General features: G+C 38.8%; 1 protein-coding gene across 1 annotated transcript in view; it reads right to left on the reverse strand.

Moving 5' to 3' along the window:
• The window catches only part of MLIP (muscular LMNA interacting protein), a 70,937-nt gene extending 56,736 nt beyond the window's left edge, over positions 1 to 14,201 (reverse strand). The window contains 5 exon segments of the mRNA XM_067294600.1: positions 1,426 to 1,794; positions 3,980 to 4,138; positions 12,835 to 12,936; positions 12,938 to 12,999; positions 14,171 to 14,201. Coding sequence (XP_067150701.1) covers positions 1,426 to 1,794; positions 3,980 to 4,138; positions 12,835 to 12,936; positions 12,938 to 12,999; positions 14,171 to 14,201 — 723 coding nt within the window.
• Between the last annotated feature and the right edge of the window lie 3,446 nt (positions 14,202 to 17,647).

Consider the following 17,647-nt stretch of genomic DNA (forward strand, 5'->3'; position numbering starts at 1 on the left):
ATTTGTGACTTACAAATAAAGGTGAGAGATATATCAGTCATATTGTATACTATCTCACTTCACATTCAGCTGAATGGTTACTAAATTTAGATTTTAATTCCTTGTTCAATGCAAGTAAGTCTGTATTTTCTGTTACTTAACCAAGCAAATCCCTGTTTACTTGTCAAGTCATCAAAAACTTGTTAAGAAAGATACTGCATATGATTTTTTTTCTGTATAGTCTTAAAAAGAAATCCACAAAATTTTTATAATAGTTTTTAAAGAAATTGCCCAACTAAACCTAAGAGAATCTACATCCTGAAAACTGCAGAAGTAAATTTGTGTTTCCCTGGGACAATTACTCTTTTACAGGCTGCTTCCCCTAAATAGATAGAGCTATCCCTTTACTTCTTATTCAAGTAAAATTCTCACTGACTTCACTGGGAGTCTGCAAGAAGATATGAATATTTCATAATGCTGTGAAGCCTGGAACAGAGCGCCTTTCTTATTCAGGATTTCCTCAATCAAAATTGACACTGAATTTGATAAAAACACTGAGTAATACAAGTATTTGAGCACAAGACAGGAAGTCCTATTCATTTTCAGAGACAAAGTAAACGCTCTTTCTTTTTCCTTAAAATATTGGTGAAGAATTTCTTTTTCAACTGCAGGGAAACACCACTGAGGTCAAAGGAAATGCCTGAATCTACTCCATGTGAGAAAGTTGTTGCTATTTTGCTTAAGAGAGTTTTTCCACTGCATATACACCCTGAGGAAAGGGTATCAATGCCCTCTCCAAGATGTGAAACATTAACTTTTTATACAGTTAATCAGATTCATGCATCTTCCAAATGAAACATTTCTAACATTGTTTTTTGAATTCTCCCTTTGGGGATTTGAAATTTCAATAAATCTGAGGTCGTATGTCTTATACAGATCTCTAAAATAGACCTTTCGTCTTCGTTAGTCCTTTACACCTGTGCAAAGTCAGTGCTAACTAACACACAGAATAATAGGATTTTACAGCCTCTTTCTCTAGTGTAAAGGGCTGCACCTGGTCCTGAGAAAAACCTCAGCTTGGGAAGCCAGATGCTAATAATTCAAATGATCTCCAGGCTCTATTGATTTCAATGACCTGGGCCAATTTAGTCTAGCTGGGAATCTAACACCATCTGATTAACTTTCTGTCTTGATGAGCTGCTCAAAACAGAAAGAAAGGAAAGAATAATAGATCTGCATTACCTGTTCCATTTATACATCAGAGCTATAGAGAGAGGCAGTAGTAAGTCATAAGGGCAGGGACTATTCCTTATTAAAGAACTGACTAATAAAAATCCTAGTTAAAAAAAAAATTGGCCAAGTTGCTTTAAAAAGTGACTCAGTGAAACTGAGTCCTGAAAACTTTGGCAAGCAAGGGTTAGCTGTAAAGTTTAAAGAATAGGTTACCTGCTGTTTTTGCTGATCAGTAGTGCTGTGGGAAGGCGTAGCACTTGAACCATGCAAATCAACAGGAGGTTTTTTTGCCTCACCGCCAGCAGACACATGGGATGCAGCCAGCAGCCGGGCGCTGATGGGCCCGTAGCCGTTGGGAGCCTGCTGAGCACTGTTCGAGGCAGTGGCTACTTCATCTTCTTCACCGGAGTCTGTAATCAGGATAAACTCAGCCTTAAAAAGGTCATTCGCCTGCATTTCTCCTCTGTTTGAGTTACAGCTTGGGGGCTGGAAAATCTTTTGGCTGCTGTCTGTATGAACAGGGTGCACGCTGTCTTGCCTGGCTCCGCTCTTCAAGGCCAGCTCATCAGAGACTGTGTTTGACTGCAAAAGGCATAAAGAAAGAAATCTAAATTAGCTGCATTTCTCATTTGAATTGAGAGGTAATTTTGGCTTGCAGCAGTGGCTGACACCATGCTACCAACAGTGCAGAAGGTGAATGAAGAATTCGGGCTTCAGCCCTGAGCAGACACTGGCTACCCTGCCGCACACCAGTGCACCCCCTCTTCCAGGCCGTCCGTCCCTCCCGCTGCCCAGCCAGCTGATGCTGTGGGTTTGTTTCAGAGGGATCCACTGGCTGCCTTTCCAGCAACATAACGCAGCAGCAGGAGGCTTGGAGCAAAATGATAGCCCGAATCTGGTGTTGGGAATCGTGCTGGACCTGAAAAGAGGGGTGCAATCAAGCCGAATGAGCCGTCAGACCCAACTACACCAGACATGATGGGAAGGAATCCTAACTGTGAGATCCATGGAGGCAGACAATACTTCTCAGAGGAGTCTGACAGAAAAATCTAGGACAAAACCTATACATATTAATGAAGAAACAAAGGCCTTGAAGCCAGGGCATTCTCTGAAAAGGGCAAACAAAGAATCTGAGGTCAGAGAGGTTTACTGTATGTTTAAGAGTAAGCACTGCAGCACAGACCACAGTTGTTCTACATATTTTTGTGCTTTCCTTTACCAGTATGAAAGTTCTCAAGTACACTTTGAATAAGAGCAGGAATAGTGCAAGCTGGACATATGGTGTGTGCATCATCGAACCATTTGATATTGAACCTGCCAGGGCAAATAATATTTCTCTTGAAGGAGGAATCAGGCAAAGGAATAGAAATATTGTGTACTGCAAAAGAAATCCTGTAGATGGGGCTCAAATTTGAATCCTGCTTGAAGAACATACCGTAAGGACAAATTTCCACCAACAGTCCCAGGAATTCCTGAAACTTAGTTCTGTAAAAAGCAAACAAATAAAACCCCTGGAACATAAAGGTAGATACCACAAGTGTGGGTTTGGGCGTGTTATTTGCAATATCTGCTGTTGTTGTGGGTTTGTTTTTTGTTGTGTTTTTTTTTTTTTTGGGGGGGGGGGGGAATGTTGGCCAGGTTCTAGACAGTTTAGAAAAGAGAGTAAAAAGTGCTGTGAAGGTCTCAGTACTGCATTTCTTGTTAGGAAAGTTTTCTCTGTCTAGTCACATGTTAGAACAAAAAGAGTGGGACAAATGTCAGTAATACCTAATTTTGTTTTACCTGGGACACTGCTTGTAGCAAAACCAATACTGAACAGTTGGAGTGTAACTAACGAACGTTTTCATCCTGAGGATAATATTTCAATGTATGTCTCTTCAAACATGTCCACTCTCTGCCCAGACTTAATCCATTTTTGGCAAGATGGGCCTCTGGCAATGCTGAAACATGTTCAGGTCAGAGAGCTATAAGCTCTTGTGAAGCTCCATTTACGTGGGAGTGCAACAAGAACTGCAGCCCCAGCTACGTCCCAGGGAAGGAGCTCTTACACAAGAGCAAAAAAGCACCGTAAGCATTAAAATTAACTTGAGGGTTCTAGTTTCCTTTTAAATAGCATGGAATAAAATAAGAGGCAACATGTGGTGTGAGGCAGGAAAGAATGAAGGAGTAACAAACACTGTGGGCTGGCTAAAGGCAGAAGAACCAGAAATGTGGTACTGTGGGTCTTGAGTTTCGCTGTCACAGGAAGTCATTGGGACAAGCATTCAGAAAGAAAAAACAGGTTTTCCCTTTGACTGATGTATTACTACGCAGTTATGAAAGGGACTGGCACCTTAGCTGGCAGCCACAGCACTGGCATTTACTGAAAGCAGGATCCAGCGACCAAGTCGTGGTGGATTTCCATGTGATAGTGCTCCCCTCACACCGCCTTTGCACCTGTGGAGATCAGGAAGTCATCCCCTCTCTCTGCCAAGAATGCAACATTGCGTGACTGGCAGAGGAGATTATTGAAAGGGGAAAGGGTTTGCTTCACCCCCAATAAAAGCTCTTCTGAAGGCAAAGCAGAGTGTTGAGCAGACACCAGCCTTCTCTTGGGCAATGTTTCTGCATCTCTGGTAAGCATGGAATTTAAAATCAAGCACGAGCCAAGAATTAGTTCAAGGCAAAGAACATTGTTCAAGGATGCTCAGGACAGAATTTTCCATATCTTTTCAGAAAGTGGCAAAACAAACATAAGTAAACAAAATAAACATAAGTAAAATTCTACCTTATATGTAATTTCTTGACAGCTCAGATCCTTTGGCTCCTCTGGGAGTCTTACAAGGAACTTAGAGACATCTACAACCTCAAAATGAGTTGGAAGTCGTCCAATGGATGGAACAAATGTGAAGGTCAGTGGCTTGGTTCCGGATTCATGGGAAGAGATCTACAAAATGCATAATTAATTCAGCTTTTTTGTCTGGATAAAGACTATTTTGAAATATGAAACAACATACATCATTTGTATGAATTAGTTCATCTACATAACTTACAAGCCTATTATTAACTATACTGGTCAACAGGTCTTGTATCAGGTCAATGTATATTATATACAAACCATAAGATCTTTTTTACATCGACCAAAATGCCCATAGCCATCATACCTAATCATATCCATCAACACTGTATATATTCTAGTGGTCTGGTGCAGAGGACAGGAGAAAATTTGTTCAGTAATTTGGTGTTCTTTACATCTCCCTGACTGGAAACAGAGAACTAAATTCTGTTCACTTCAGGCTGCTTTTATCATTCTTTAACTCCACTTTAGTAGACCAACAGGGTAAACCTACTGCTGTATCTGGAAGTAATATAGCGCCCTAGAGTACTTTGCTTAACAACCTATAACAAATTGGAAAAACATTTCATCGGCAAAAAGAAAGGAAAACTTGTTTATACTTTGTAATGCAAATGCAGCTAATTCTGAGCAATATCTGGGATGAATTCTGCTTCAAGGAAGAGACTTCCCTCCATTTTCTTCAGGCCATTCAGCCACATACACCAGCTATGCATGTCTGTCTTCTCATTTCTCCTTCCTCACCTACGTTTCCCTTAGGACACTGAATACACAGAGGAGAAGAGAGACAAGAGACAGTGCCTTCACCTAAACATTCAGGTCGACGTTCACAGTGCTCTCCAATCACTTCTACCCTTTTCGTAGAAGATATCAGACTGGAAAAATAAGTCAATGGAAAACCTCTGAGGTGCTTCGCCAATTATGAGGGAGAGGAACTGTGAAGAGTTTGACAAAGTGGCAGGTATGGTGAACCACAGCCCATCCCAAACTACTGAACCAGACCCACTGATTTTCCCACTACTGGTTGGGGTATAAAATCCTTCTTGATGAGTCAAAACTATGGGATTTTTACCATTTTTCCTTGTTTTATCAGCTGATTTAAAGTCTGTAGTTGTTAATTTATTTTTCAAGAAACTCTAACACCCAGAGCCTTGAACTTGGGTTGAATTACACTGTTACAGAACAACGGGAATCTATTGCTTTGACTATTTTATTTGCTTGTTTGTTTAAATTCAAACATAAATTTGAAAACTCTGACTCTCATTATGCTTCTTTGTAATTTGCATCTATAAGCAAATAGCAATTATGTAACACAGTGAAATACATTCACATGACTGAGTCTTGTGGTGACTGGAATACTAAAAATGACAGGCACAGATTTTCAGGTTTTAAAAAAATTAAATGAATGTTAATTCCACTGTCTGAAAGCTGTCTCCTAGAGGGCCTGTGTGAAACAGAGGAGGGTTATTTATACAAACACTGCACATGGCTGTTTTCTCTACAGTTTAGGAGAAAATCTTGTTCTCTGAGCCACACACACAACAAATTTCCAGGTGCCCACTTCTAATTCTGAAAGTGAAATAAACATCTGAATAAATGGAGCCATCTCAGTTCTATATTCACAAGCTCACCTGGATAAGTTACTTTACACTATTCACTATGTGAATGACAGTGACAGAGGGAAAAGATGGTCTCCTGATTTCCTCCCCTCACTTCACAGAGGGGGCCAAGCACAGGAGCGCATGATGCTCAGCCTGAACCAGTGGCAGAGGGGTGTCTGCTCCATATTGCACTGGAACAGTGTTTTCCTGGAGCGGTATTCTATGCTGGATGACATTTTACTTGAGGGAGGAACAATATAGCTCTGTCCTTCTCTCAGCAGCCAAGGTACCCAAGTCTGACCTGTATTTGTCATAAGACAGTGATACAATTTTCAAATGTAAAGCTGGCAGGATAAATACATCATCCTTGCTCATGCTACAAGTTCACAGAGTATCCAAAGTGCTCAAGCACGTACTTATTAGCTGGCAAGAGCAGGTCCCTGGCATGGAGCCCAGGCCACAGACACCACCCCAGTGCCCGCTGTCCCCAAAGGTACTTCTGAAGAAGTAGGATTACCTGCCCTCAGACAGCAGCATCTCTCATATTAGATTGATTTAGGTACAGCTCACACCATCCATCATGGTCTTACATCGCACCTGCGTCTCCACTGACATCAGCTGGAGATGGCCTTTGCTTTCCTGCAGCTCTGTGGCTGGACTTTCATCTTCCAGCTTCAGTCAAGAAATGCAGCTAGTGACTCTGGCTACCTCAGTCATCTTCACTAGCATTTTCCCTTCCTACCTCACCCTCTTGTCATGCACTTGTTTGATACTTGACATTAGTTATTTTGTAGCAGTGAGTATTCTTGTGTCAGAGAGTAATATCTCTCAGCACAAAATATTCCTTACAACAGAAAAAGGAAGAGAGAAAGGAAAAAGTGTACAAATAGCAAGCCCCCACACAAGCAGAATTATAGAAAATTCTAATCAAATGTATTAGTATAACTAAACTCCCAGTACTTTAACTATATATTTGTAATGAGGAAATGCAAACAAGAAAGTCATGAGGATCCAGATTATTGAGAGGGGGAGATCTTGCCAACACTCCCCCAGAATTCCCAGAGCCTAATTCTGCACTGTCTATCATCCTGCACTCCTAATGTTAATGCTTTGGTGGAAAAATGAAAGAGCACAATGAAGAACTTTTTACTGCATTTGTCCTAAACGCATCATAGAAACAGTCATCAGAACTGATTCCAAGCTAGTATTAAGCTTGAAAAACATATATAAAGATATACAAGCTAGAATATATATTTTTTTTTAACTGGAAGATGCCATTAAAGCACAGCATTAGTTATATCCCCTAGTATATTTTATTTTTGCTAAAGTTTAAAATGTGTAAACCAGCAAATGGAATTACTGCATTACAGAAAGTTTTCAGTAGCCAGATACTGTGTGAAGCAGTGTATAGGAATGCACTGCTCTTAGATTCACTCATACTCATAGGAAACAGGGACTTCTAGCAGGTAAAACCAGTCATGCAATGTAGGCTGCAGCATAGAAACCTAGACCATGAGCGAGCAGCACAAGACTGGTCAGAAAACCTAAATGTTTCCATTAGCAAAAGAAAAGACCAAAAAGAAAAATTTTTGTTTAAAAATATCTTTTAAGTGGTTGTTTCCATTTACTGATTTCAGAAAAAAAATAACAATACTCTATTATTTTTTAATATTTAAAATGCTTTTTTATTTATAATTCCTTAAACTAAAAAAGTAGAACATTTTCCTACTACTTATTTCAAAATTTTCAATAGGTTTTAGCACTGTGACCTTCAGTTTTTACTCATTTCTCCTATTTTTTCCAGAAAAGGAAGGAAAATGTAAAAATGAGACAATGAGAAGCAAAAGGATCACTTACATACTTTTTTTTGGGGGGGGGGGGGAAGAGAAAGGCTTTTCACCTTTTTTCATCTAATCATTTCATCTACTGTATCTTTTTGGCTGATATTTCTATCCTTGAAGAGCTGAAGAAAATGATCAGGATGGACTTAGAGGATTTAATTATATCTGCTAATAGCTACTCTGACATATATGCATAAAAAGTAGAAAAATAGCCTTAAACTATAACAAAATATTTATGTGAGACCTTCTTGCAAAATATCCTCTTTGTTCTAGACCCAGAAATGACAGCAGAAGGATTCAATGCCAGAGATTTCCTGCTGTTTTCATTCACTTGAATCAAAGGAGTTACTGTGGCTGGAAAATATAATCTGCAACATCAATTCAAGTTAATACTAATTAATCCTGTTTTATATTATATGATCAACTTTATGTACAATGAAATAATTGCTTGGCTTTAATTTTATCCTTTCATTTATTTATTTATTTGAAGAATATCAATTATAGGAATTAATATAAATAATATTTGAATATCCATTTGGGGATATAAGCTTCTGTATGATATGCTGCTTAGTAGTTTCAAGAGGAGAAACTTATTCTAGATGACTTCCACAATTTTCTATGATGTCATTAATTTACAAGCAGGTTTGTTGCATAATTCATGCCTTCAATTTACAACTGGCCTAAGAGTAGCAAATTAAATTATATTAAGTATTATTTTTATTACCATGGCATCTAAACTCCTTACTTGTAGAGCACATTTACTGTCTTGGGTATTTATGAAGACAAATGAGCACTTTTATGTAATTCCCTCCGTCTTTATGCATTCAGCATGCTGCCTGTTTTGCGACTTAAACTGAGGTCCTATCGTGGATTTCCTTCTGGAATACAGATTGTTAACATGAAATTGAATCTGCTGGTTCACATTACCACTTCTTCCACTGATTTTCTAATGCAAGTAATTTCACTAATAAAATAACACTCTGAGAAAATCTCACTACTGAGGTACAAAGTGCTTCCTTTTGAGGCTATTTCTTTACTTGCTTAAAGGACAGAAAAGGGAATATATGCATTAGTAATAGCAAAATAACAAATGTGTGTATCATAACATGGAAATATGCTGACTGATGTGCAGACTTGGTCAGAGTTCAAGTTCACATGCCTGCAATTCCTGCGCGCTAAATATAGCTCCAACACACAGAGCACAGCTAAATCGTCACGCACAGCCAGCGAGAGGAACCACCCTAAAACATGCCCTGCACTGCGCAACCTCCTCTCAGGCTCCTTTCCTGTGTTCAAAGTAAACTCAAACCACGGAATAGATATTGTCTCCTCCTGGAGGCAGAGAACAAGGCCAGTCTGTTACAAATGAAATTATCAGTTAATGAAGTGTAAGAATCTTCAGCATATTTTCATTTCCTGACTTATCATAGCTATCATAGTAACAAAATATAGATTAGCTGATTATTTCGTAATATGAGCTCTGGCTTATCTAAAACCTTTTGCAAACAGCCTCAGATGATCATCTGAACACCAGCCTTATAGCTCTGAAACTTCAGTGGAGAAGCTAAAACCATTCCAAAAGTCCAGGATGAAATTACAGCTCCACTGCAGTTTGTGCCAAAATTCCCATTGACAGCTGTGGTCCAGGATGTTTCCCAAGCTGCTCGCCTAGCTCTGTTATGTACACATTGTATCATCTTGAATAAATCATTTTGCCTCTTTCCATACAGCAGAACACACTAAAACTCACACAGAAAAATATTTTTTGAAAATTAATGTGTAAAAAGTTCTAGAAAGAGACAATGAAATGTAGTAAAAAATTTTAATCTATTATTTTAAATGCAAGAGTTCATGCAGCTGAAATATTTCTATTCAAGAATCATTTTAATTAGCTCTTCAGCACAGCAGACTTTATACAACCATAATTGCTCTTTCGTACTGGTCTGCACAGATGCAAATAAGCATGGTGTAAAGTAAGCAAATATAACCTTTAATTTCATCCTTTGCAATGGGGGAGTAAAACATCCTGCCTGTCACATTTAATTAACTTAATTAAGTGCAGCTTGACTAAAAGCTTGTACAATGGTAGGCCCTAAGAGGACCTGGGTGTATGTTTTAGGTACCACTGGGACCCTTAAAGCCCTTAGTTGCTCTAGTCTCCTAAAACTCCTAGGAAGCAACATCTTCCAAGCTAAAACCAGCCCTGCAGTAAGACCCCCCCAGCTGCTCTTGGTCCTCACCCATACTCAGGCCCCGGGGCAGTCTCCAGGTGGGCGCTCCCACGCTGAGCCTGCCTCCAGCCACCCCTCAGCTGGGGTCACTGTCCCCTTCGCACCATCTGGCATTCAGGTTGCTGCGCTGATCAATCAGAAACGACCCAGAGAGGCTGCTTCTGTGATTTTGCCTGGTTTTTCCACAGGGTGACCAGGCTGGCCACTCTGGTCTTGTGTGGAAGGCAGCAAAGGGTTGAAAATAGTAGACTGGAAAAGCTTGGAAGCTGATTGCAAAAGAAAATTACAAAATTTTGGTGTTGTCTAGCGTGCCTGTTGCTTATCAGAAAACTTAGTCTCAAGTCTCCCATTTCTCAGTGCATGTTCTGACTGCTAAGTCCAGTGCCTGTAGATATGTAAAAACAGCTGCACCTATGCTTGGGTACTGGACTTAGGAGTTCATATGTACAGTATATATACTAGTGTGTACACATACACAGACAGACACATAGATATACACATGTATATACTTATACAACATTGTGATAATTCTTCCGACCATCAAAAAGACTGCAGCCTGCTTAGCAGCCTTAGCAAAACAGCAGCAAGGTACAAGTGATCTCAGTCTTCCAGTCCTTTTGAGGGTAAATCCACCTCAATTATTCAGTGCAAAATCTAACATTAACCTGGAATGATGGTTTTGCTGTAAATGTTGCTAGTGATTTCAGTCCTGCAACAGAGTCCCACACTGCTGCTGTCCTACTTGCAGTATTCTCTGAACACAGTTTCATAAATGTGTATGACATAATTTTCCCTATTTTCTTTTCCCAAAAGCTGCCTCTATCAGTAAGCAGATATAATTATCAAATCAAGCACTGGGAATAGAAATAAACTGTGCTTGTAGCTGTCAGAGTTGAGAGATCAGTCTTGGGGAACGATGTTAACAAGGAACCTCAATTTTATGGCGGTATGCATCAGCCACATGCACTCTGGTTTCCAAAGAAAGACACCTGAGGAGTTGAATGCCCGTGGGATTTCAGTGCGACCAGCTCCCTGTCCATGCAGCAGCACACAGCGCTTGCCCCCGCAAGCGTGAGCCAATCCTGCCCTAACACACAGTTTCTCTAGCCCGCATAAGTTGCACAAGGTGTCTGGTCTTGTAGCCCACCCTGGAGGTTCAGTACTAATTTGGATGCAGCAGATATGAGAGGGTTTCCCATTCACACAACATGTCTGATCATTTTTGAGGAACTACTTTCCTGCTTTATTTATACATAACTGAAGAAAAAAGTACTGGTACATCTTCACTTTAGCAGACAAGTTTTTGAGGGGTGCTTTAAATGGCTCCAGGTTTGCGGTGGTGTGTGAAACCCTTCGTGGACTTCAGTGAGGGTGTGCTGAGCTACGGGGGGGTCTCCATGAGCTGTGGCTTACAGTGAACTCATCATTGGCACAAACTCTTTAGCAGCTTTAAGCAGATGCTGCCACACTGAGTCTCTGTAAGTTTCCCCAGGTATAACCCTATCCACGATACCTCAGCACAGATTTTAAATGCCCCTGTGATCCAAGTTTGGGCTTTCTGCAACAAGAAATGACCAATCACGGCCTGTCACACCACCACCACCTGGCACAGTAGCTCTTATCCTAAAAAAAACGCTCCTCAGACCTGAAGGACCACAGGTTTCGGCTCAAATTCATCGTCACTTATAGCACTTTCAGCAAAGCAAACTGCCCCTCTCCAGGAGGGGAGGCAAGACAGAGTTTAAAAAACAGGGAAACACGCTCCTCACGCTGAGACTCCAGCTACCTCCGGATGACTTGAATATGCCTGTTCTCTCTGCATCAGATTAATAGTTCCTGTCATCACCTGCACCCCACCCCCCCCCCAAATACAAAAAAACAGCTCCACCTGTGCTTGCTTAAGTGAGCACAAAAAAGCAGAGAGATGCTGTTACTCTGGGACATCCTGTAGAGGCTTATGCATGTGCTTTCCACTTACAGCACTCTCCTTCTTTATTTTGACTGTCTCTTGTTCCCTGAAATTTTCCCTTTTCTCTCATTCCCTCTTTTATTATTTCAGTTTATTCTCAGCTAAACAGTGTTAAAAGTATATTTAATTTTTGGATATCTTTTTCAGGTCCCTCAAAAAAAAAAAAAAACACCCAAAACACATTTTCATTTTTGAAAACTTAAAGAAGTAAGGTTTTTTGAGGGTTAAACCATTTTGGCCAAGTTTGGTTTAATTGGAAAGAAACTTTTCATTTAAAAATAATTGATCTGACAGGGGAAAATAAAAGGTTGATGTGATTTGCTCTTGGTAGCACAGATCCTATCAAGTTGTCTCCTGTGTTCAGATTCTTCCACTATTACAAAACTTTTATTTTCATTTCTTTTAAAACTCTGAAGCATGACATTTTCAATAGATATCTTCTTTCCCAAACTGCTACATTTTGTGTCTGGGCATTTTTCTTGCTAAGGAGCTACATTTTGGAGCAGGAAACCAAGGGATATAAAGAAAAAGGTTCAGCTGTACAGCTTAGATTTTCAAAGGTGATGCATCTGACACCTATATATCTATGACAGATAATAGTACAGCTTTCACACTTAAAAATTATCTCCCTAATTGATCATAACATACTCTCAGATAAGATTTTCAAGAAAGCTATCTGGTATCTGGCATTTTCAGCTTTTTGATCAGCCAGAAAATGGTATTAAAAACAAATCAGATGCTATAAGAGATTTCATAAAATGAAAATTAAAACCTTAATCTTGATCCACTCTTATATGACCAGACTGAGGAGTTCAGTTTATCTTCTGCCATTCCACCAGGCAGCAGCGAACGTCTTACAGCACCAGCTAGCCCAGGTCCCGGGACTCCATTTCATGGAGAAGAGGACTGAATCTGGAGGTGTTCTCATTGACGTTGTATTGGAGATACATAGAGTATTTTGGAAAAATATCAGAGGATAAATTTTCAGTTCTTTAAATGACCGTAGGTGGAGGCAGCTGGCATTTTTCTCTGTTAAGGAATGGGTTGTCTCCCCCTGTATAATCAGCAATAGGCTTCATATGAGAACCCATACCTGCCAAGGGATTTCACAAGGGATCGATAGGAGCCTCTCCACAAGTGTTCTTACCTGTTCTCTGCCAGGAAAACTCAGTGGGCTGATAATACAGATGTCTCTTTCCCCCGTCTGCTGTCTGCAATGTGTAGAGCACAGCTTGGAGGAATATGAGAAATGAACTTTTTAAGCAGTGAAGAAATGTGTGTGATAAAACTGAAGAAGAGGTCCTATTTTTCCCTCCTCAGCAATGATTTTTCAGAGATCCTTTTACAAAGCTATTTTCTGAGTAGGTCTGCGTGGGCCCAGAAGAATGCTGGCTACAAAGAGTAATTATTCAAGCACTCAGCTACAATCATACAAAACTGTAAATATGAGTAGCTGTTTGCTTCTTCCATATGTTCACAGGAGGACAGGGTGATAAACTTAGGTTTTTGTTTTCCTCTCTTTGCTAATCATTAAAAGGCAGCTGTCTCTAAACATTTAACCTGAGCTTTAATTTTCCCAGATGCCAAATATACTGCATCTTTAACAGTGTCAGGGTCATTTTCACAGAAATTCACATCTACTTGGAAGAATAGCTACACTTGTTCTAATTAAGTCTTTTTTTTCTTTTTCTTTTTTTTTGACAAAAGCATTTTTGTGAAGAATTGTCATTTTACAAACTTGACTTTGTCTCATCAAAAAAATTATTTTCAGTTCTGAACACTGGAATAATCAGGCAGCTAAATACAATCATGCACCATTCCTCAGATATTTTAGAGTGTAGGAGAAGGAATAGAAGCAGATTTTCCACAGGAGACTGTACATTTTGTACCAGGAACAAGCATAATCTCTTTAGCCGATAAATCTGGGCAGCCTGCAAACTGAATTGTATACTCAGCTCTGCCTCAGGCTTCCTGTGCAATCTTGAGCAAGTACCTATAACCTTGTCTATATCAAAATATTCTGGCAATCCATAGCTAACTGCAACTTCAGTTTTCACTGTATATTCCCAGATACCCTACACTCACATAACATTTCTTGACTACTTTAGCTGAATATATCATACATAGTTAGCAAATGCTAGCCTTATAGCTTAGAACAACTTTCACCTCTCCCATTTCCTTATGTAAGACCGACATATGGCATCTATCAAAATCCCCATTTGAATACAACCAAGAAGCTCTCTGTAACTAGGACAATTCCATTATGATTGACATCTTTAGCTTTGTCAGGTTCTGCTTTGACCCTCCAAGTCATATTCCTGCAAAAACAGAAGTGTAAATGATGTTGTTTACTTTCATAACCAGGTTTTTCTTCTGTCTAGCCTTACACTCTCGGTCTTATATTTCAGTGTCAGTTAACATGTCCACTGATCAGTAATTCTTTCCTTTCTCTTTTTATGTCATCCCTGCTAATCTCTCATTACCCAGGTTTCTCTTGGTCACTCTTCTCTCCATTTCCCGTTTGCAAACTACATTTAAATTATGGCATCTAAAGTTTACAGCATCTGAAGCAGGCCTCCAGAAAGTGAGAAGATGCAGTGTATTCAGGCTCATTTTCATGATCACATATGCTACTAATGCCAGGTTCCTAAAGAAAAATCTTCCAAATGTGAGCAAAATCCAATCAAAGTTATCTTTCAAAGTATTCTTTCAGCTGAAAAACTTCCAGCTAAAAATGTGTAAATAACATTATCTCTATAGATACTATAAACTAATGAAAAGCATCACAGCATTTTAAAAAGGGCAGATGACTTATTTTTAATGAACAAAAGCTACACATTGTCATTCACTTCCTATCCAGATTTTCTTCTAAAGTTTTTAGCGTAAGCATAGAGCAGACAAGGTAGCAGAAAACACTTTTCCATGTAGTAACAAAGTAGTTTTCATGTAGCAACAAAGAAGGATTCAGTGATTGATTCCTATGTATTTAAACTTTCGTGTAGCATCTTCACTCTAAGCAATTGAAGGAAGTCATGGATAGAATAATCATAGTTTTAGATTAAAGAAGCAATTTAGTTCATTTATTGCCAGCACTACTATTTGAGAGATTTTATAAGCATTTTCATCTGGTTAAACATTTCAAAGCTCACATTTCCTATAATTCCCCAAAATAAACTCAGCGCTATCAAAACTGATTCTGAAAGCAATTCCAATCTATTCCATACAGGTCCTTAATCTACCTTCATCACCAGGAAAAACTGGCTGCCTTCAAGTTGCGCATTAAATCACATAGCTAACATATGTCACATGGGATGTAGCCTTTCTCTCATCTTGTCAAGCAACTGCTTTTGATTCTTTCAGGCATGTTTTTCAAGTCATAGTCATCTTGGGCTATGTATTTGTATTAGCTACAGTCAGACACATACTCTGTGCTTCACATTATAATATTTATATTCTAAAATTCTGCAGCCTCTCAAACAGACATTTATTCCTTTAGCCTCAATAGTGGACGACCTTGTGGTTTCCTAAGAGCAGGGCTGCCAGAGTTAGGGAGAACGTTGCTTGCTTACTGGAATATTCTGCAATGTAAGGATTGAGGAGACCTTCTGCCTCCTTCTGCTGAAAGAGAAAGTCCTGCCAGACTTCAGAAGAAGTGACAAATTGTTACCATTTGGGGCAGTTCTTTGCTGAGAATTACTTGCAGTAAGGCAAATTTTACCTGAGAACTGAGTAAAAATGGATATGATTTCTGAGCTTAGCCTCAGCTTTAGAAAGGAAAGAAACACATCTCAGATGCCAAGTAAACATTATTTCTGTCACATTAGAAATAGAAAAGTACCATTTATCAGCATGCTTACAATTACATCTACATTATTACGATAAGAGTTTGATTTGATTGAAGAACAAGTAACAGCCTCAACTTTAAGGAAGAGTCAACTTCAAAAGCTCTGAAAAATGATATTATATTTGCACAGTTTGTTGCCAACAGAGATAGCTTGCTATTTTTCACCTATCTCCTGAAAACTTTTAGATGGAAATGAAGACTGTAATTCAAACAGTAGAAATTAAGAGGTAAATTCAAATATTAAAAAACTTAGAATGTTTCAGTTATCCATTTGTTATTTTGAGATATTATTCAAAGTTTTAATTTCCACTAGCATGGGTCATTAAACTAGACACCAAAAATAAATCCTTCATTTAAATTCAAGAGGAAAGACCCTATAACTCATATATTACTTTCTCACCCAATGTTCTGACAACTTAGAAGATTTATAGATGATAAACTTATTTGGACTTAATGAAACTCTCCTTCCTATGTTTCAGCCAAGAACTCTTGACAGAATTCTTTATCCCAGATTTTATATGTCCTATGAACAATATCAAAAAATCACAAGTGCTTGTAATAAAGTTTTCACATCTGTATGCAAAAAGCATCATGCAATCTGAAAGCTCCAAAATCAATGTCTTCTGAAACAGTTTCCAAAGGTTTACACAATATCTAAGCTCAAAGTATAAGTAATAAAAAGACCCCTAAAACTGTAAGTCATGCAGTTAAGAACATCTTAACAGTAAAGTATTGGCAATTCAGTCTAATTTTATTTATGTATGCTTTGTAGTAAATCTTCAGGTTATTTTAAAATTGTTTTAACTTAGCTTTTAAGAAAAGGGCTTTGGTGTACTGTTTCTGACAAATTTTGTCTTTTTCATGGTAGTAAATTTTACATTCCTTCTGATTACAGCTGTTTCCTCGGGAAAAAAATGATTAGGAGCTCAATCTTGCAAACATTATCCAACTGAGGTATTATTTACAGCAGAAGCAATGGGAGAGCTCAGCCACTCAAGAAAAGTGCAAGGCACATGTACCTGCAGGATCAGTCCTTTTCTCTGAAATGCCCTTTCTCTAAGTTTTAAAGGAAATGTGGCCACTGTAATGGCCACAGTGTAATGGCCACTGTAGTTTATCAAAAAAGCAGTTACCTCATATTGATAAGTCTTTACAACTCTACTCTCTGATTTTGCATATGCCCTGCTTGTTAGGTCTTGTTTGTTAATTAGCCAGAAACTGGCACTGAGAAAAAAAGTTTGAAAATTAAGGAAATAAAACAAGTTATTTTTGGAAGTGACTCAAAAGTTATCTTGTATCGAGTACTTATTTTTTCTCTGCTTGACAGAAAAGATCCTTGTACAAAATTACTGAATATACGAGTAGCTTGTAACATTTCAAACATTCCAAAGATTGCTTTTAATTTCAGTAGAAGTCAAATGTTGTGTTCGCTGTATTGCCATTATACGTAGAAAATCTCATCTCCCTTGCAGTACTGAAGTGGACCAAGAATTTTTCATTTAAATATTTTCTTCCACATAAAACGTCAGTTTGCTTGAATATCAATCTCTTAACAGAACACATTTGTTTTTACTCACTTTTTTGTGAAAGGATCCTTGAATGTAGGATGGACTGACTAGTGTGGACTGGGTAGGAGGAGAGACAGACAGAAATAACTACTTCTGAATATGCCTCTGTTCGAAAGACAAGGTGGAGATGTGCCCCAGGTTTCCTACAGGGCTGATGAATGCTTCAACCACTTGGTAATTAGCTGTCTGCAGATGACACTTTCTCAGATGTGCTTTTCAGTGTAAAAGTTTAAAAAGATATCATCCTTAATTAACAAATTTCCCAAAGCAAATTTCTAAAGGTTGAAACTTTTCTTGAGATAAAGTTCTTTTCCTAGCCAGAAATAGCAAACCCAGGCACTGAACATTATAATGGCGATATGACCTTCTAGGCTGGGGAAGCAATCAGTGCAAAAATCCTTAAGTTGAGGCCTTGGGTGGAAGATGTACATTTGATGAGCAATCAAGGAGCTTTAGACCTCTCTTAAAAGGACATCTTTTGTTCTGAAGCATTAACTGGCGCCCACTTTTTATCACAGAACAGCTGAGACCCACCAGAGCACCTAAAG

The sequence above is a fragment of the Apteryx mantelli genome, chromosome 3 (genome assembly GCF_036417845.1).
Source record: "Apteryx mantelli isolate bAptMan1 chromosome 3, bAptMan1.hap1, whole genome shotgun sequence".
NCBI classification, from domain to species: Eukaryota; Metazoa; Chordata; class Aves; order Apterygiformes; family Apterygidae; genus Apteryx; species Apteryx mantelli.